The 14,261-nt window shown below is 39.9% G+C and overlaps 1 protein-coding gene across 2 annotated transcripts in view; it reads left to right on the top strand.

The window, feature by feature from the left end:
• The window catches only part of hdac8 (histone deacetylase 8), a 73,496-nt gene continuing 59,235 nt past the window's right edge, over window positions 1-14,261 (top strand). The window contains exons 1-7 of one of the 2 annotated variants that reach the window (XM_038731855.1): window positions 1-403; window positions 548-600; window positions 1,976-2,106; window positions 3,667-3,808; window positions 8,077-8,189; window positions 8,603-8,680; window positions 8,769-8,877. In XM_038731855.1, the coding sequence (XP_038587783.1) occupies window positions 290-403; window positions 548-600; window positions 1,976-2,106; window positions 3,667-3,808; window positions 8,077-8,189; window positions 8,603-8,680; window positions 8,769-8,877 (740 nt within the window). In that variant the 5' untranslated portion in view covers window positions 1-289. The remainder of the gene's footprint in view (window positions 404-547; window positions 601-1,975; window positions 2,107-3,666; window positions 3,809-8,076; window positions 8,190-8,602; window positions 8,681-8,768; window positions 8,878-14,261) is intronic. The other variant, XM_038731856.1, reaches the window with a different exon arrangement.

Raw genomic sequence — 14,261 nt, 5'->3', positions numbered from 1 at the left:
CCGTTATGAAGCAGCTCTCCGTATCACCCGCTAGCTAAATAAAACGCCGAAATGTTCTTGTTTTAAAGGAGATAAAATCACTCGACATTATGTATATTTAATTTACATCTTACCGTCGTCGTCTTCCCTCTAACTGAACGGTGAACACCGGCAGTGAACCGACGTTACCGGGGGGGAGTGTTGACGGTGTGACACCAGCCTGGAGAACAAGACGCCGATCGCATCCCTTCACTGTGAATTTGTTTTAGCTCCATTCTCCGTCTAATTATTTACGTTTTATCCATCGTAAATGAGTTGCAGGGGAGACAGCGACGATGACAGCTGCAGTAAACGGAGAGTCGCGTACGTGTACAGCCCGGAGTACATCGAGACTTGCGACAGTTTATCCAAAGTGCCAAACCGGGTGAGTTGGATTGAATGGAGATGTTTTTTTTTGTTCAACACATTTACGTAAAGTTACCAGGCCTTTTCTCGCGACCTCTGCTTTGTTGTTATCAATGTCGAGTCCGTGTTTTTATTTCGTGATTTCTACGGTGTTCATTTCCAGGCAAGTATGGTCCACTCCCTGATAGAAGCCTATGGACTCCTTCAAAACATGAGGTGAGTGGTGATAAACAGCTGGCGTCAGTTTTACAACATAAACAGAGACAACATGGTGATTTAATTATTTTTTTTCTTTTAAACTCAGAGAGAAATTGCTTCACATACTGTACAGAAGCAGACTGCTACCTGGACTGTTACACTTAAATTCCTACTATTTCAAAACAAAACATTTCAAAATTACTTTCAATCACCTTTAGTTATTTAGAGTGCTTCTTCTTTTTTAGTCTCAGTGTTATTGATTCAATCCAAGAAAGTTTTAGGTGCTGGTAGTAGTTTTCAGGAAACTCTTATTGATCCCCAGTCTTGCTCACTAAGACAACCTCAGTCTTTTAGGATTGAAGCTCACACTGTCTCAGCTACATCCCAAACATACAACGACCTAACACCCCTCCCTTACATACAGAATGTATTTATACAACAAATATCTGCATCTCACTGTGTGTACTATGGTACACTTGTGCAATATGATATGATATGCAGTTGAAGATTATTTTGGCGTGAAATTGGTTTTATACACCAATTATCAAACTTGTTCCATATGTTTGTATATGTATGAATCCCGTACTCAGATAGTGTATATTCTCTGGAAACCTAGTGCTCTGCATATTGCACAGTATTTGTTTTTATGTGTAGTGTGTAATAGTCATGCTGTACAGATTGTACTGTCTGGGTGTTTGTATTGTATACTTTCCTGCTTTGCATGTTTTTAAATTCCACTCAGATTACATTTTTAAAATTGATTGATTTGCTTCTCACCTCCAATACAGTAAGAAGCATTTTTTAAATTTAATTTTATTAAATTGTTGCATACAAGTTTTTCTTTGCACATTGGCAAATCAGTGCTAAGCTCACAGCTTGTGATGGTGTTTTCCCAATCCTCTCAATTTCCACTCCCAGTAAATCAATGCAGTATTTTTTGGTGATTTGTTTTATATTTGCACAGCAATTTTTGTGTGGTTGGAATGTGTGGTGCCAATATTTTCTGCAACTTTAGGCTGTACACTTAGTCATTTCTGATCTGAAAGCGACTCTGTTTGAATCATCTGTAGTGGTGTGCGGGTTACTGTGGTTTTATTCTCTTACAGTATTTTACAGCAGCATGGGTTGCTCTGCCACTGCTTAAGCTTATAATACACAGAGCAACTTTTAGAGCAATCGCGCTGGGCAACGTTGCCGTAAATGGTAATGAGTAAAGATCACTGCCGTAATCCGCTCCCCCCCCCGCAGCTATCTGTTCAAAACATAGTCGGACTTGCCACTAACAACATTGCCCAGCAACATTGCTCAAGAAGTTGCCCCGTGTATCATCAGCTTTATACAACAAGTTATTGTGCAAGCAGCATGTACCATTAACGTTTTTATCCCTTTCCAGCACAATTAAACCTCAACTGGCCACCATCGAGGAAATGGCCAAGTTCCACACTGACTCATACCTGGAGCATCTTCACAAGATCAGCCAAGATGGCGACAACGACGACCCCCAGTCGGTCGACTACGGCCTTGGTGAGAAAAGCCAAGAATGAATGTGTAAAACTTTTTAAATAGAATCTGTTAATTCTATCCATCTGCAGTGCTACTCTAAGAATCCAGTAGAGTGTCCAATGAAAACCTTCCTTCCTGGGTGCGTCTATTATATTCTATACTAGGAAATTGGAGCTGCAGCATAATGCAGGTTAAAAGAGAACAGTGACATTAATTCACACATTTATTATCTCCAAATAGTGGTGAGTGCTGGTCTTTTTTATTCATGATAGACAGATTTTACAGCATTATATGGAAAGTTGAGGGATTAAAGCGTAAAGCAAGGCGTGGAAGACTCCTTGAGAAGTTAGATGCAGTGCTTGGTTGTTGGCAGCAGAGGGCACTACAACATAATATTCAAATAGCCTATGTTCTTAAAGTACACAGTACACTGCCAATGTTTTGGATCTACTTTAATGCATCTGTAGTTGGTTTTAAGTGGGGCACTTTATTATCTGCATAACAACATCACTTTTACTCTTTGGTTGAGAGTGTAATGCATTCATCTCAACTAAAACCTCAGCTGTCCATCTTTCTCAGAGGTTTACAACTTCAGACTAATCCTCGAGTTCACCCTCCTTGTTTTCATATCCCTGACTCATTGCTTGTCCATCTCCCTCCCTACTTTTATTCACCCTCATCCGCCTTTGCTGTTCTTAATGTACTCGACTCATCCCACTGTTACTTCCTCCTTTTGTATTCTGCACACCCCTCTCTGGCTCATCCTTCCCTCTTGTTACAAAAGCAAACTGCTCCACCTTTTCCTTGATTAAGGCATTCCTCTTTCTCTGCCGTCTCTTTATTTAGTTTTATATTTTTTAAGCCACACTCCATTGTTTTCCTTCGATCACGTCCATCCACCTCCCTCATTTCTCATTCTTCTCTCTTCCGCCACCTAATTCCTGCTTGATTTATTATCATATGGGCGGCACGGTGGCGCTGTGGTTAAAACCTTGGTCGTTCCAGGCCTTTCTGTGTGGAGTTTGCATGTTCTCCCCCTGTCTGCGTGAGTTCTCTCTGGGTGCTCTGGCTTCCTCCCAACATTCCCTGCAACTGTGAGTGGTTGTCTGTTAATATGTGCCCTGCAATGGACTGGCGACCTGTCCAGGGTGTATCCTCCAGCCCCCTGCAGCCCTGCACAGATAAGTGGGTGTAGAAGATGATGATGACTGACTTCCTGATTATTTTTATTCATTGTCCTTGAGTTTTCTTTAAATTATAAGCTTGCCTGATTTTTATATCATAGACTGTGTAGGTTTCAATCAAAGACAAAAACATTTCACAGAATCTAAAAAAAAAAAGTGCATTTGTCTCCTCTAGATTGTTTTCAACGCTTCAAATTATTTATATACTTTATTTGTGTTGTGCAAGGAAACACTCAACTGTGGAAGTAATAATAAATTACATGTACTGTCATTATTGCCCATTGATCATCTTGAATTTTGTGTCATTGTAAATGACAATGTGGGCTCTGGTAAGTCATAATAGGTTTTGGTCATTGTGTTTGACATCTCTTTCCTACATGTGGTTCTCTCCCTCAAGGTTATGACTGTCCAGTGGTGGAGGGGATATTTGAGTACGCTGCAGCAGTAGGCGGCGCTACACTGACAGCCGCCCAGTGTCTGCTGGACCAGAAGTGTGACGTTGCCATCAACTGGGCAGGCGGTTGGCACCATGCAAAGAAGTGAGTCCACCTGTTCAGACAGAAGTACACTGTATACACACGATTCAAGTATAACTTTATTGTCCTGCAAAATGGAAAATTTGGCTTTGCAGCCATAAAAAAAGAAACATTTCCCATATAAAACCTACAAAGGTGTACCTGTCTACACACAGAGACACCTCAATAAAAGCAAAGATCTGCTTAAATCCTTTCAGTAAAAGCTTTCCTTATATGCCACTATTTATAAGTTTTATTGAAATTATTGACATTTATAAGTTTTATTGAAATATTTAACCTCCAACAAAAGACTCTTCTTCTCTTCCTCTCAGAATCAGTAGCTGATAGTCAATGTGCAGGACATGGGTCAGTAATAGGGGTGTGACCATAGGCTGTATAAAACAATTCAGTCCCTCCCACATATCTGTGTTGTCTGACATGTCGGGGAAAAAAACGCTTAATATTATGAGAGTAATGTCATCATTTAATGAGAATGCATAATCATTTTTAGTCTACCTGCCCTATACTGCTGTACATTACATTATTGCTCCACTGGTAGTATCCTCTTCAGACTGTCTGAAAAACAAACTAACCGACAACACTCGTCTGGACTTGCAGTGCGGCGACAAGGGGTTCACTTGATTATTATCAGCTGGGCGGAGTATTTTCAACTTTATCAGTTATGCATTTGATTTTCACTGCATGAGAAAATTGATGTGTGGCGTGACCGCGTGTGGAAAATATCAGTTGAGTGAGTCTTGTAAGATAGTTTTTAACCTGACGAGAAATCTCGTTTCATGTTAATCTCCCACCCCATGTCAGTAACTTTTCTATTTGCCTGCCTTAGCGTAGCCAGTTCATAGGTAAACTGCAATGATTGATGCTGTCCTCCAACCCCTATAATTGTCCATGCAGCCTGCATCAACCGGACCAGTTTGGACTTCAGTTGCTCGGAAAGGTTGCCACACCAAGCTGTGATCCCATATTTGACGTGGCTGCCTGATAAAAGATTAACACAAATTTCTGATCAACACCATATAGTCTATGCAGGAAGGGCATTTGTTGTTGTAATCTGTTACAAAGCCTGTTCATATGGATGTTGCAGGCTACACTGTATGCATTACCACACACAAATAAGGATTCTTGAGAATTTGGAATAAAACAGGTTTTAATTTTGAAAAGAAATAAAATGTAACATTAAGAAATCTATATTTATTTGTTTATTGTACAAGATCTCACAAATCTAGAAATATTTTGCTGCAACCTCCTGATTTTGTAATTTTTTTTCATTAAATATGTGTTTTGCTTGTCTTTACTGAGTTTTTTTCAACACCGTCAGACACAAAAAATCCAGTTAATCTTATTTATTTAGTCTTACAATGATTTAGAGCTTTAAAATCATTGTATCTACACCATAGGTACATATACGTATATGTTATTAAATGTTGAATATTAACTTTTGTTCATTTTTTGTACTATTTCAAATGTGCTCTTTTAAAAAATTTCATTTCATTAGGATTAAGTATACAGAATAACAATTTGGCACAAAAAAATACATTTTTAAATTCAAAGTTACCATGAATTTAATAAATCAACTGCATTGTAACCATATACATTTAAAACAAAGAAAGATCCAACTGACAGTGGTGACACAGAGCTGATGGTGGTGGTAGTAGCCTATTAATTTTTCCTTTTCTTTGAGTTGAATTGTATGTCAGCCCAAACTGTTTTCTCTGGTGTATTAGGAGAAATTTCTTAAGGAGAAGAATTTATATTTTTAGACATTGGGGATACATAAAGTAAGAAAAAACTGTAGAAGTACAGTATTTGTTGAAGAAACAAAAGGGAAATGATATAGTATAAATAGAGGTCAATGAAACATTACAAGTGATGTTACTATTTATTATGATCAGAAATAGTATTCAAGCCTCCTTTTAGGATGATTTGGATGGTTTTTGTCATCACAGTCAAACTATGTGTTACACCGCCTGACATAAAACCTGACGGCGTTGATGTCTGACCGGGGTGACAAAAACACACATATTAACATGACATGTACGAGTGGTATCCGGGAGCCATCTTGTTTTCCCTCTGTTGCTAGCTACCTCTGCCCTCTACAAAAAATGCATGTATTTATGTCATAATTTCAAATAATACTTTCTATACAAAAGTGACGGTGTTGACAAATTATGGTTGTGACATTAGCAACATAAATAAATATGATAACAAAAAATATTTAAAATATTGCAAATTACAGGAGCTTGTTTGACCATTGCATTTAGTAAATGTGGAGGGTCCTCGGGAATATAGTTGACTATGTAGTTGCCTGATTTTTTTGCTCTTTAATAAATATCTGACGGTGTTGACAAAAACTTGGGACACATTTTGAGCAATCAAAAAATAAGAGTAAATATTGTTGAAAAATAACTGCTTCTAAGTTTAAAGAGTTTTTAACTCTACTCTTTTATCTGGCTGATATAATATACATTTTAAATGACTTTTGAGGTACTGGGCTGTCAAAAAATCATACAATTTATAATTTTTAAAACAAGTATATGAAAATAAATTACATTTGTGCAGAAGACCCTCAGATGATCAACCCTGGTTGTTTTTAAATAAGAAAATGTTATTAATTTTCAGTGGTCCCTAACATTAGATACCACTAACTTCAGTCAGCTTTAGGCACCTCCAGCTTGAGCCTGATGGGAGCCTTCCAGGCAAAGGTCAGACTTTCAAAACAAGGTGGAAAGTAACAAATTACAATTACTCACGTTACTGTAATTGTGTAGCTTTTTTGTGTACTTGTACTTTTTGAAGTACTTTTTTAATCTGTATTTTTACTTTTACTTAAGTATGTTTTGTTTAAAGTGTTGTACTTCGCTACATTTTCAATCCTTTACAGAGGAGAAAAGGTGCAAGGAAAAGACCACTTTGGTTTCAAGTGCAAGAGAACAGCTTTATCATGATGCAGTGAAAAAATGCTGCATTTCCTGCTGGTGCAGCTTCACATTAAAAGCATTTAAATTGCAAAACACAAGTAGACTTTTAGTTTGAACTACTCACAGGAAATGCAATCTGTAAGTGCTGACCGCTGTTGTGTAGACCGCTACAATGCGGCTACACAAGACAACTGTCATTTTCAACAGTTTTCTGACAGTGGACCAGTTTGAAATATTGCAGTAAGTAATGCAACAGTTAGCAGCAGCAGACACAGTGAGCTGTTAGATAAAGAGCTGCATGCGACAGGCTTCACACACCTCCACCTTCTCTGCCAAGTAACCAACTCCTTTCGCTGTTCGCTGATTCATGTTGTGTGCAGCATAAAGTCAGGTCATGACTGCTCACCTAATTATGGAAAATAACAATAACTGCCTGACAATAGTTTGTTTAGCTGCCCCAGACTTCTGTGCCCTGTGGTATTAAAAGGCATCTGCTGTTACCACCAGTACAGGTGTCTCATGCACGATAAGGGCGCAGCTGCATAAAAGCGTCAAAACCGGTTGATTAATAAATCATGCCAACCAGAGTTACATTTACAATTACAGATTTTAACCAACATTCCTCAATGAACTCCTTGACTGCAGTCTGAGAGCATTTTCTAGTTAAGTAGGCCTGTTAAGTATAGCCTATTTAGATTTATCATTATGGATTTAGGCCATGTTTACCATGTTTTAAGGAGTCTGTTCACACTGATATAAGCTAATAAAGACGTTCATTATCCAAAAGTTGGAAATATTAAACAGTTATATGGCAATTGAAAGTTCGGTGTCTGTTTAGAACAAATGTAGTTGAGGACCCCTGATGTAGATGTCAGTTAAATAATGGCCTACTTCCATTCATGGTTAAAAATAAGTTTTCATAGTTTATTTTGCTCTAAAAAGGACATTGAAGGGGCTGTAAAGTCAAGATGCTTTGCTCCTTATAGCCAAAAAGACATCGGCGCATGTGTTTACCGTTTTCCCAATACAATGCAGCCTGCTAGAGTCTAATCTGTTCTGCCACAGTTTCCTAATGAAGCAAAAAACATTCTCAAACTTCTCATTATAAAATAAACTGTCTCTAACATTGTTTTTCTCCATTGATTTGCAAAGTAACTGTCAAACAAACTAAAATTGAAAGCGCCATATGGCATTGTTCCCTTATGAAATCGCTTCGATTTTTTTTAACAGTAACTTGTCAGCTCAAGTAAGAGTTCATCAAAGTAATCTTACTTTTAACTTAAGTAGAATATTTTTGTACTCTTTCCACCTCTGTTCAAAACCTTTTCTTTCCTCCATCTCTCTATCTCCCAGGGACGAGGCGTCAGGCTTCTGTTATGTGAACGATGCTGTTCTGGGAATCCTCCGACTGAGGGAGAAATACGAGAGAGTCCTCTACGTGGACGTTGACCTGCATCACGGAGATGGTACACAGGCAAACAACAAGTGGAACTAAAGTTGTTTTGTCTTTGCATGGATGTTTGGCTGGCTGACAGGGTTCAGTTAGAAATACGCTTCTTTTGTCTGTGTTGTTTGTTAATGATATTAATTATCAGGTAAATTCAGTTCCTTTTTCCTGCAAACCTGCAGATCAGTTTTATACAATATTACATTATTTACAACTGAGTATTGGGGCCACATTAAGGGAAAAGAAATTGAGGATGGAAGATTTTATTTATTTATTGTTTATTCAACTTTATTCTCATTATGTTGATTTCATTCCTGATATTTCCAATTTATTCTCAAAATGCAAAATAAATAAAAAAATTCAATTAATGTGGCTTTAATACTCGTAGAAATCTTTCTTTATTGATTCATTTCTCTCCTCCTCTGACTGCAGGCGTGGAAGATGCCTTCAGCTTCACATCCAAAGTCATGACCGTCTCTCTGCACAAGTTCTCTCCTGGATTCTTCCCAGGTCGATCCTTGCAGATGTTTAAGATACAACATGCTTTAATATGACAAACCGATGTTGAGACAGTATAAAATAAGAGTGTGTATTTTAGGCACGGGTGATGTGTCTGACACGGGGCTGGGTAAAGGCCGTTGGTATGCCGTGAATGTCCCGCTGGAGGACGGCATCAAGGATGACAGATACTACCAGATTTTTACCAGGTACACGCACACACACAGCTAAAGTATTAGGAAATCCCAGTGCAGCTCAGAGGTAGTAACCTTTAAGGATTCCTGAGAGGGCTTCCTCCTGAGATTTTCCAGTTGAAAGATGTCTTCCTAGACTAATCCCAAAAATACAAACATGTCGCATGTAGAAGTGATAATCAGCGTTAAGACACTTGTGTTTGAAATGTCGTTGTCAGTATCTGTATTGCCACGTGGCATGTTTATAAACACCGCCGTATTAAAAGTTCAGTGTATAATATTTCTGTCTATCGACAGAAATGCAATATAAGATCCATAACTATGTTTTCAGTGGTGTGTAAATAAACCATTATGTTTTTATTACCTTAGAATGACACATTTATATCTACATAACCCCCCCTTCCATGGACGTCGCCACATTGCATTGTCATGTTTCTACAGAAGCTTAAAACGAACAAACAGCGCTACAGAGCACGTTTCGTCACTACATCCTTCTTGTTCTACTTCTGGTAGAATTCAGTGTAGACACTCATCACTATGTTGAACACATACGTTAGAAGAAGAAAAAGTATTAATAATATACAGCAGGGGTCGGCAAATGAGTTTTGCATTGGAGCAACATTTTCAACCATGGATGAGTATAAGCCATAATATTGACTTGTGCCAACATGTTATTCGGTTAGCTCAGTCAGTAAGGTGCAGGACTCGCAACCCAAGGGTTGTGTGTTTGATCCCACCTCTGGACAACTTTTTTTCTCTCTTCAGCTAAAGAATTCTGCAGCGATTGTTTCTCAGGCTCACATTACAGCATGTGCTGCAGTATTTGTTTTTCGGTGTTTGATCCGCATCCATCAACCTACGGACGCTTTTTCATTTCCCCAGTATCTCCAGGCAAGAACATTTAGGGAATTCACGTTTTCTGACGGCTCTTTCAGAGGTGTGTCAAGCAGGCAACAGACTTACTATAGTTTTAGAATTTTTCAAAGTAAAAGCTCAGTTCAACTCAGTATACTGCATTGCAGTAAATAAGCTTATTGTGCTTTTTTTGTAGGCAAAAGCACTTAAGAAGAAGTGATTATGAGTAACTGTTGCTGTCGTGACATGATTTCAGCACTGCTATCAAAACACCATAATCTGGCAGCTGGCCAGATATTATTGTTGGTGGGCAGTGGTGCAGAAACAGTGACAGTGTTTCACATTCTTGGCTTACATTTTCCATGTTGTCTGTCAGTGGCCGAGTCACAATAACATGTTTTTATTGAATAATAAAGTAAATATAATTTCTTAATGAATATACCTAAAGAAACCTCATGCCACTAAGGGGGCTTTCACACCTGGAAGTACGCACCAAGGCCCGAACCAGAGTTTTTGATACATTCGGTTAGTTTTGGTTTGGTGTCACACTCCAGTTACCTATGCAGCGCACTAAAGGACTTTACATGACAGGACTTGTGTCATCATCCATGTGGGCTGTGTCTCCCTGTACCTACTTGACATGGATTGGTTGAACAGTTCCACGGGGAGCTTTGACCAGAATGAATGAATGAGGAATTACATATTCTATATATACATATTGTTGCCACTATATTGTTATTATTACGGCATTAGCCTACTATCTGTAGCACCAACTTAACTCGCAACACATTCTCATCTCAGTATGTCAATTACCAACGCTTTGAGACAAGTTAGTTCAAAATCGGCAAATAAAGTTCTCATTGTGCGAACATTAGGCCTATATCGTCAGCGGTGTTTCGGCATAACACCGGCAGGAAATGGGGAGAAGACTGCAAGCAATCCTTCTGCACCTCTGTTTGAGGAGAGGCCAATTGTGTCCTTTTTTCAATGCATTTCTCCATGCATTCGTTTATTTCTGGTTTACTCAGGAACCACCGAACTTCCTGTAAATAGTCTGAAACTTAAAAAAAAAGTTAAAAAGTTTAACTATGTTTTGTTGGGGCTGAAAGCATCTCTTAATTTTTCAATTAAGGAATGTAATGATCCAAAATCAAGCAGTAACCTATAATATCCTGGTAGCTGTAATGAGAATTGAGATGACTCATGACTAGTGTTGCATCTCCTCTTATTGGTGGAACTGACTCATGACTACTGTTCCGTCACTTCTGATCAAAGGAGCCAACTGATGACTAGTGTTCCGTCACTTCTGAGTGATGTAGCTGATTAATGACTAGTGTTCCGTATGTTCTGATTGGTGGAGCAAACTGATGACTAGTGTTCCGTCACTTCTGATCAAAGGAGCCGACTGATTGGTGGAGCTTACTCATGGCTAGCGTTCCATTGCTTCTGACTGGTGGAGCTAACTGATGACTAGTGTTCCGTCACTTCTGATCAAAGGAGCCGACTCATGACTAGTGTTCCATCTCTTTGATTGGTGGAGCTGACTAATGACTAGTGTTCCATCACTTCTGATTGGTGTAGCTGACTAATGACTAGTGTTCCATCACTTCTGATCAGGGAGCTAACTGATGACTAGTGTTCCATCTCTTTGATTGGTGGAGCTGACTCATGACTAGTGTTCCGTCACTTCTGATCAAAGGAGCCGACTGATGACTAGTGTTCCGTCACTTCTGATCAAAGGAGCCGACTCCTAACTTGTGTTCCATCTCTTTGATTGGTGGAGCTGACTGATGATTAGTGTTCTGTCACTTCTGATCAGGGGAGCTGACTTATGACTAGTGTTCCATCTCTTTGATTGGTGGAGCTGACTGATGATTAGTGTTCCGTCACTTCTGATCAAAGGAGCCAACTGATGACTAGTGTTCCGTCACTTCTGACTGATGTAGCTGATTAATGACTAGTGTTCCGTCTGTTCTGATTGGTGGAGCTGACTCCTGACTAGTGTTCCGTCACTCCTGATCAAAGGAGCCAACTGATGACTAGTGTTCCGTCACTTCTGACTGATGTAGATGATTAATGACTAGTGTTCCGTCTGTTCTGATTGGTGGAGCTGACTGATGACTAGTCTTCCGTCACTTCTAATTGGTGGAGCTGACTCATGACTAGTATTCCGTCACTTCTGACTGATGTAGCTGATTAATGACTAGTATTCCGTCTTTTCTGATTGGTGGAGCTGACTGATGACTAGTGTTCCGTCTGTTCTGATTGGTGGAGCTGACTAATGACTATTGTTCCGTCACTTCTGATCAAAGGAGCCGACTCATAACTACTGTTCCATCTCTTTGATTGGTGGAGCTTACTCATGACTAGTGTTCCATCTCTTTGATTGGTGGAGCTGACTGATCAGAAGTGATGGAACACTAGTCATTAGACAGCTACACCAATCAAAAGTGACGGAAAACTAGTCATTAAAGGATCCGACTCATGATTAGTGTTCTATCTCTTCTGATTGGTATAGCTGACTAATGACTAGTCATCCGTCTCTTCTGATTCGTGGAACTTACTCATGACTAGCGTTCCATTGCTTCTGACTGGTGGAGCTAACTGATGACGAGTGTTCCGTTACTTCTGATTGGTGGAGCTGACTAATGACTAGTGTTCCATCACTTCTGATCAGGGGGGCTGACTGATGACTAGTGTTCCATCTCTTTGATTGGTGGAAATGACTGATGACTAGTGTTTCATCTGTTCTGATTGGTGGAGCTGACTCATGACTAGTGTTCCATCTCTTTGATTTGTGGAGCTTACTCATGACTAGTCTTCCATCTCTTTTATTAGTGGAGCTCACTCATGACTAGTGTTTTCCGTCTCTTTGATTGGTAGAGCTGACTCATGACTAGTGTTCCGTCACTTCTGATCAGGGGGGCTGACTGATGACTAGTGTTCCATCTCTTTGATTGGTGGAAATGACTGATGACTAGTGTTTGATCTGTTCTGATTGGTGGAGCTGAATAATGACTAGTATTCCGTCTGTTCTGATTGGTGGAGCTGACTGATGACTAGTGTTCCGTCACTTCTAATTAGTGGAGCTGACTTATCACTAGTGTTCCGTCTGTTCTGATCAGGGGAGCTAACTGATGACTAGTATTCCCTCTCTTTGATTGGTCGAGCTGACTCACGACTAGTGTTCCGTCACTTCTGATCAAAGGACCTGACTCATAACTACTGTTCCATCTCTTTGATTGGTGGAGCTTACTCATGACTAGTCTTCCATCTCTTTGATTGGTGGAGCTCACTCATGACTAGTGTTCCGTCACTTCTGATCAAAGGAGCCGACTGATGACTAGTGTTCCGTCACTTCTGATCAAAGGAGCCGACTCCTAACTAGTGTTCCGTCTCTTTGATTGGTGGAAATGACTGATGAATAGTGTTTGATCTGTTCTGATTGGTGGAGCTGATTAATGACTAGTATTCCATCTGTTCTGATTGGTGGAGCTGACTGATGACTAGTGTTCCGTCACTTTGATTGGTGGAGCTTACTCATGACTAGTGTTTGATCTGTTCTGATTGGTGGAGCTGACTGATGACTAGTGTTTGATCTGTTCTGATTGGTGGAGCTGACTGATGACTAGTGTTCCGTCACTTCTGATCAAAAGAGCCGACTCCTAACTGGTGTTCCATCTCTTTGATTGGTGGAGCTGACTCATGACTATTGTTCCATCACTTCTGATCGGGGGAGCTGACTAGTGACTAGTGTTCCATCTCTTTGATTGGTGGAGCTGACTCATGACTAGTGTTCCGTCACTTCTGATCAAAGGAGCCGACTCCTAACTAGTGTTCCATCTCTTTGATTGGTGGAAATGACTGATGACTAGTGTTCGATCTGTTTTGATTGGTGGAGCTGACGTATGACTACTGTTCCGTCTGTTCTGATCAGGGGAGCTAACTGATGACTAGTGTTCCGTCTCTTTGATTGGTGGAAATGACTGATGAATAGTGTTTGATCTGTTCTGATTGGTGGAGCTGATTAATGACTAGTATTCCATCTGTTCTGATTGGTGGAGCTGACTGATGACTAGTGTTCCGTCACTTTGATTGGTGGAGCTTACTCATGACTAGTGTTTGATCTGTTCTGATTGGTGGAGCTGACTGATGACTAGTGTTTGATCTGTTCTGATTGGTGGAGCTGATTAATGACTAGTCTTCCGTCTGTTCTGATTGGTGGAGCTGACTGATGACTAGTGTTCCGTCACTTCTGATCAAAAGAGCCGACTCCTAACTGGTGTTCCATCTCTTTGATTGGTGGAGCTGACTCATGACTATTGTTCCATCACTTCTGATCGGGGGAGCTGACTAGTGACTAGTGTTCCATCTCTTTGATTGGTGGAGCTGACTCATGACTAGTGTTCCGTCACTTCTGACTGATGTAGCTGACTGATGACTAGTGTTCCATCTCTTTGATTGGTGGAAATGAGTGATGACTAGTGTTCCTTCTGTTCTGATCAGGGGAGCTAACTGATGACTAGTGTTCCGTCTCTTTGATT

Source organism: Micropterus salmoides, unplaced genomic scaffold (assembly GCF_014851395.1).
Source record: "Micropterus salmoides isolate LMB-PRFRI ecotype aquatic unplaced genomic scaffold, ASM1485139v1 Ms_hic_scaffold_2, whole genome shotgun sequence".
Lineage (NCBI taxonomy): Eukaryota > Metazoa > Chordata > Actinopteri > Centrarchiformes > Centrarchidae > Micropterus > Micropterus salmoides.
The sequence above is the reverse complement of the archived record's forward strand: the minus strand, read 5'-3'. Positions and strand labels throughout refer to the sequence as shown.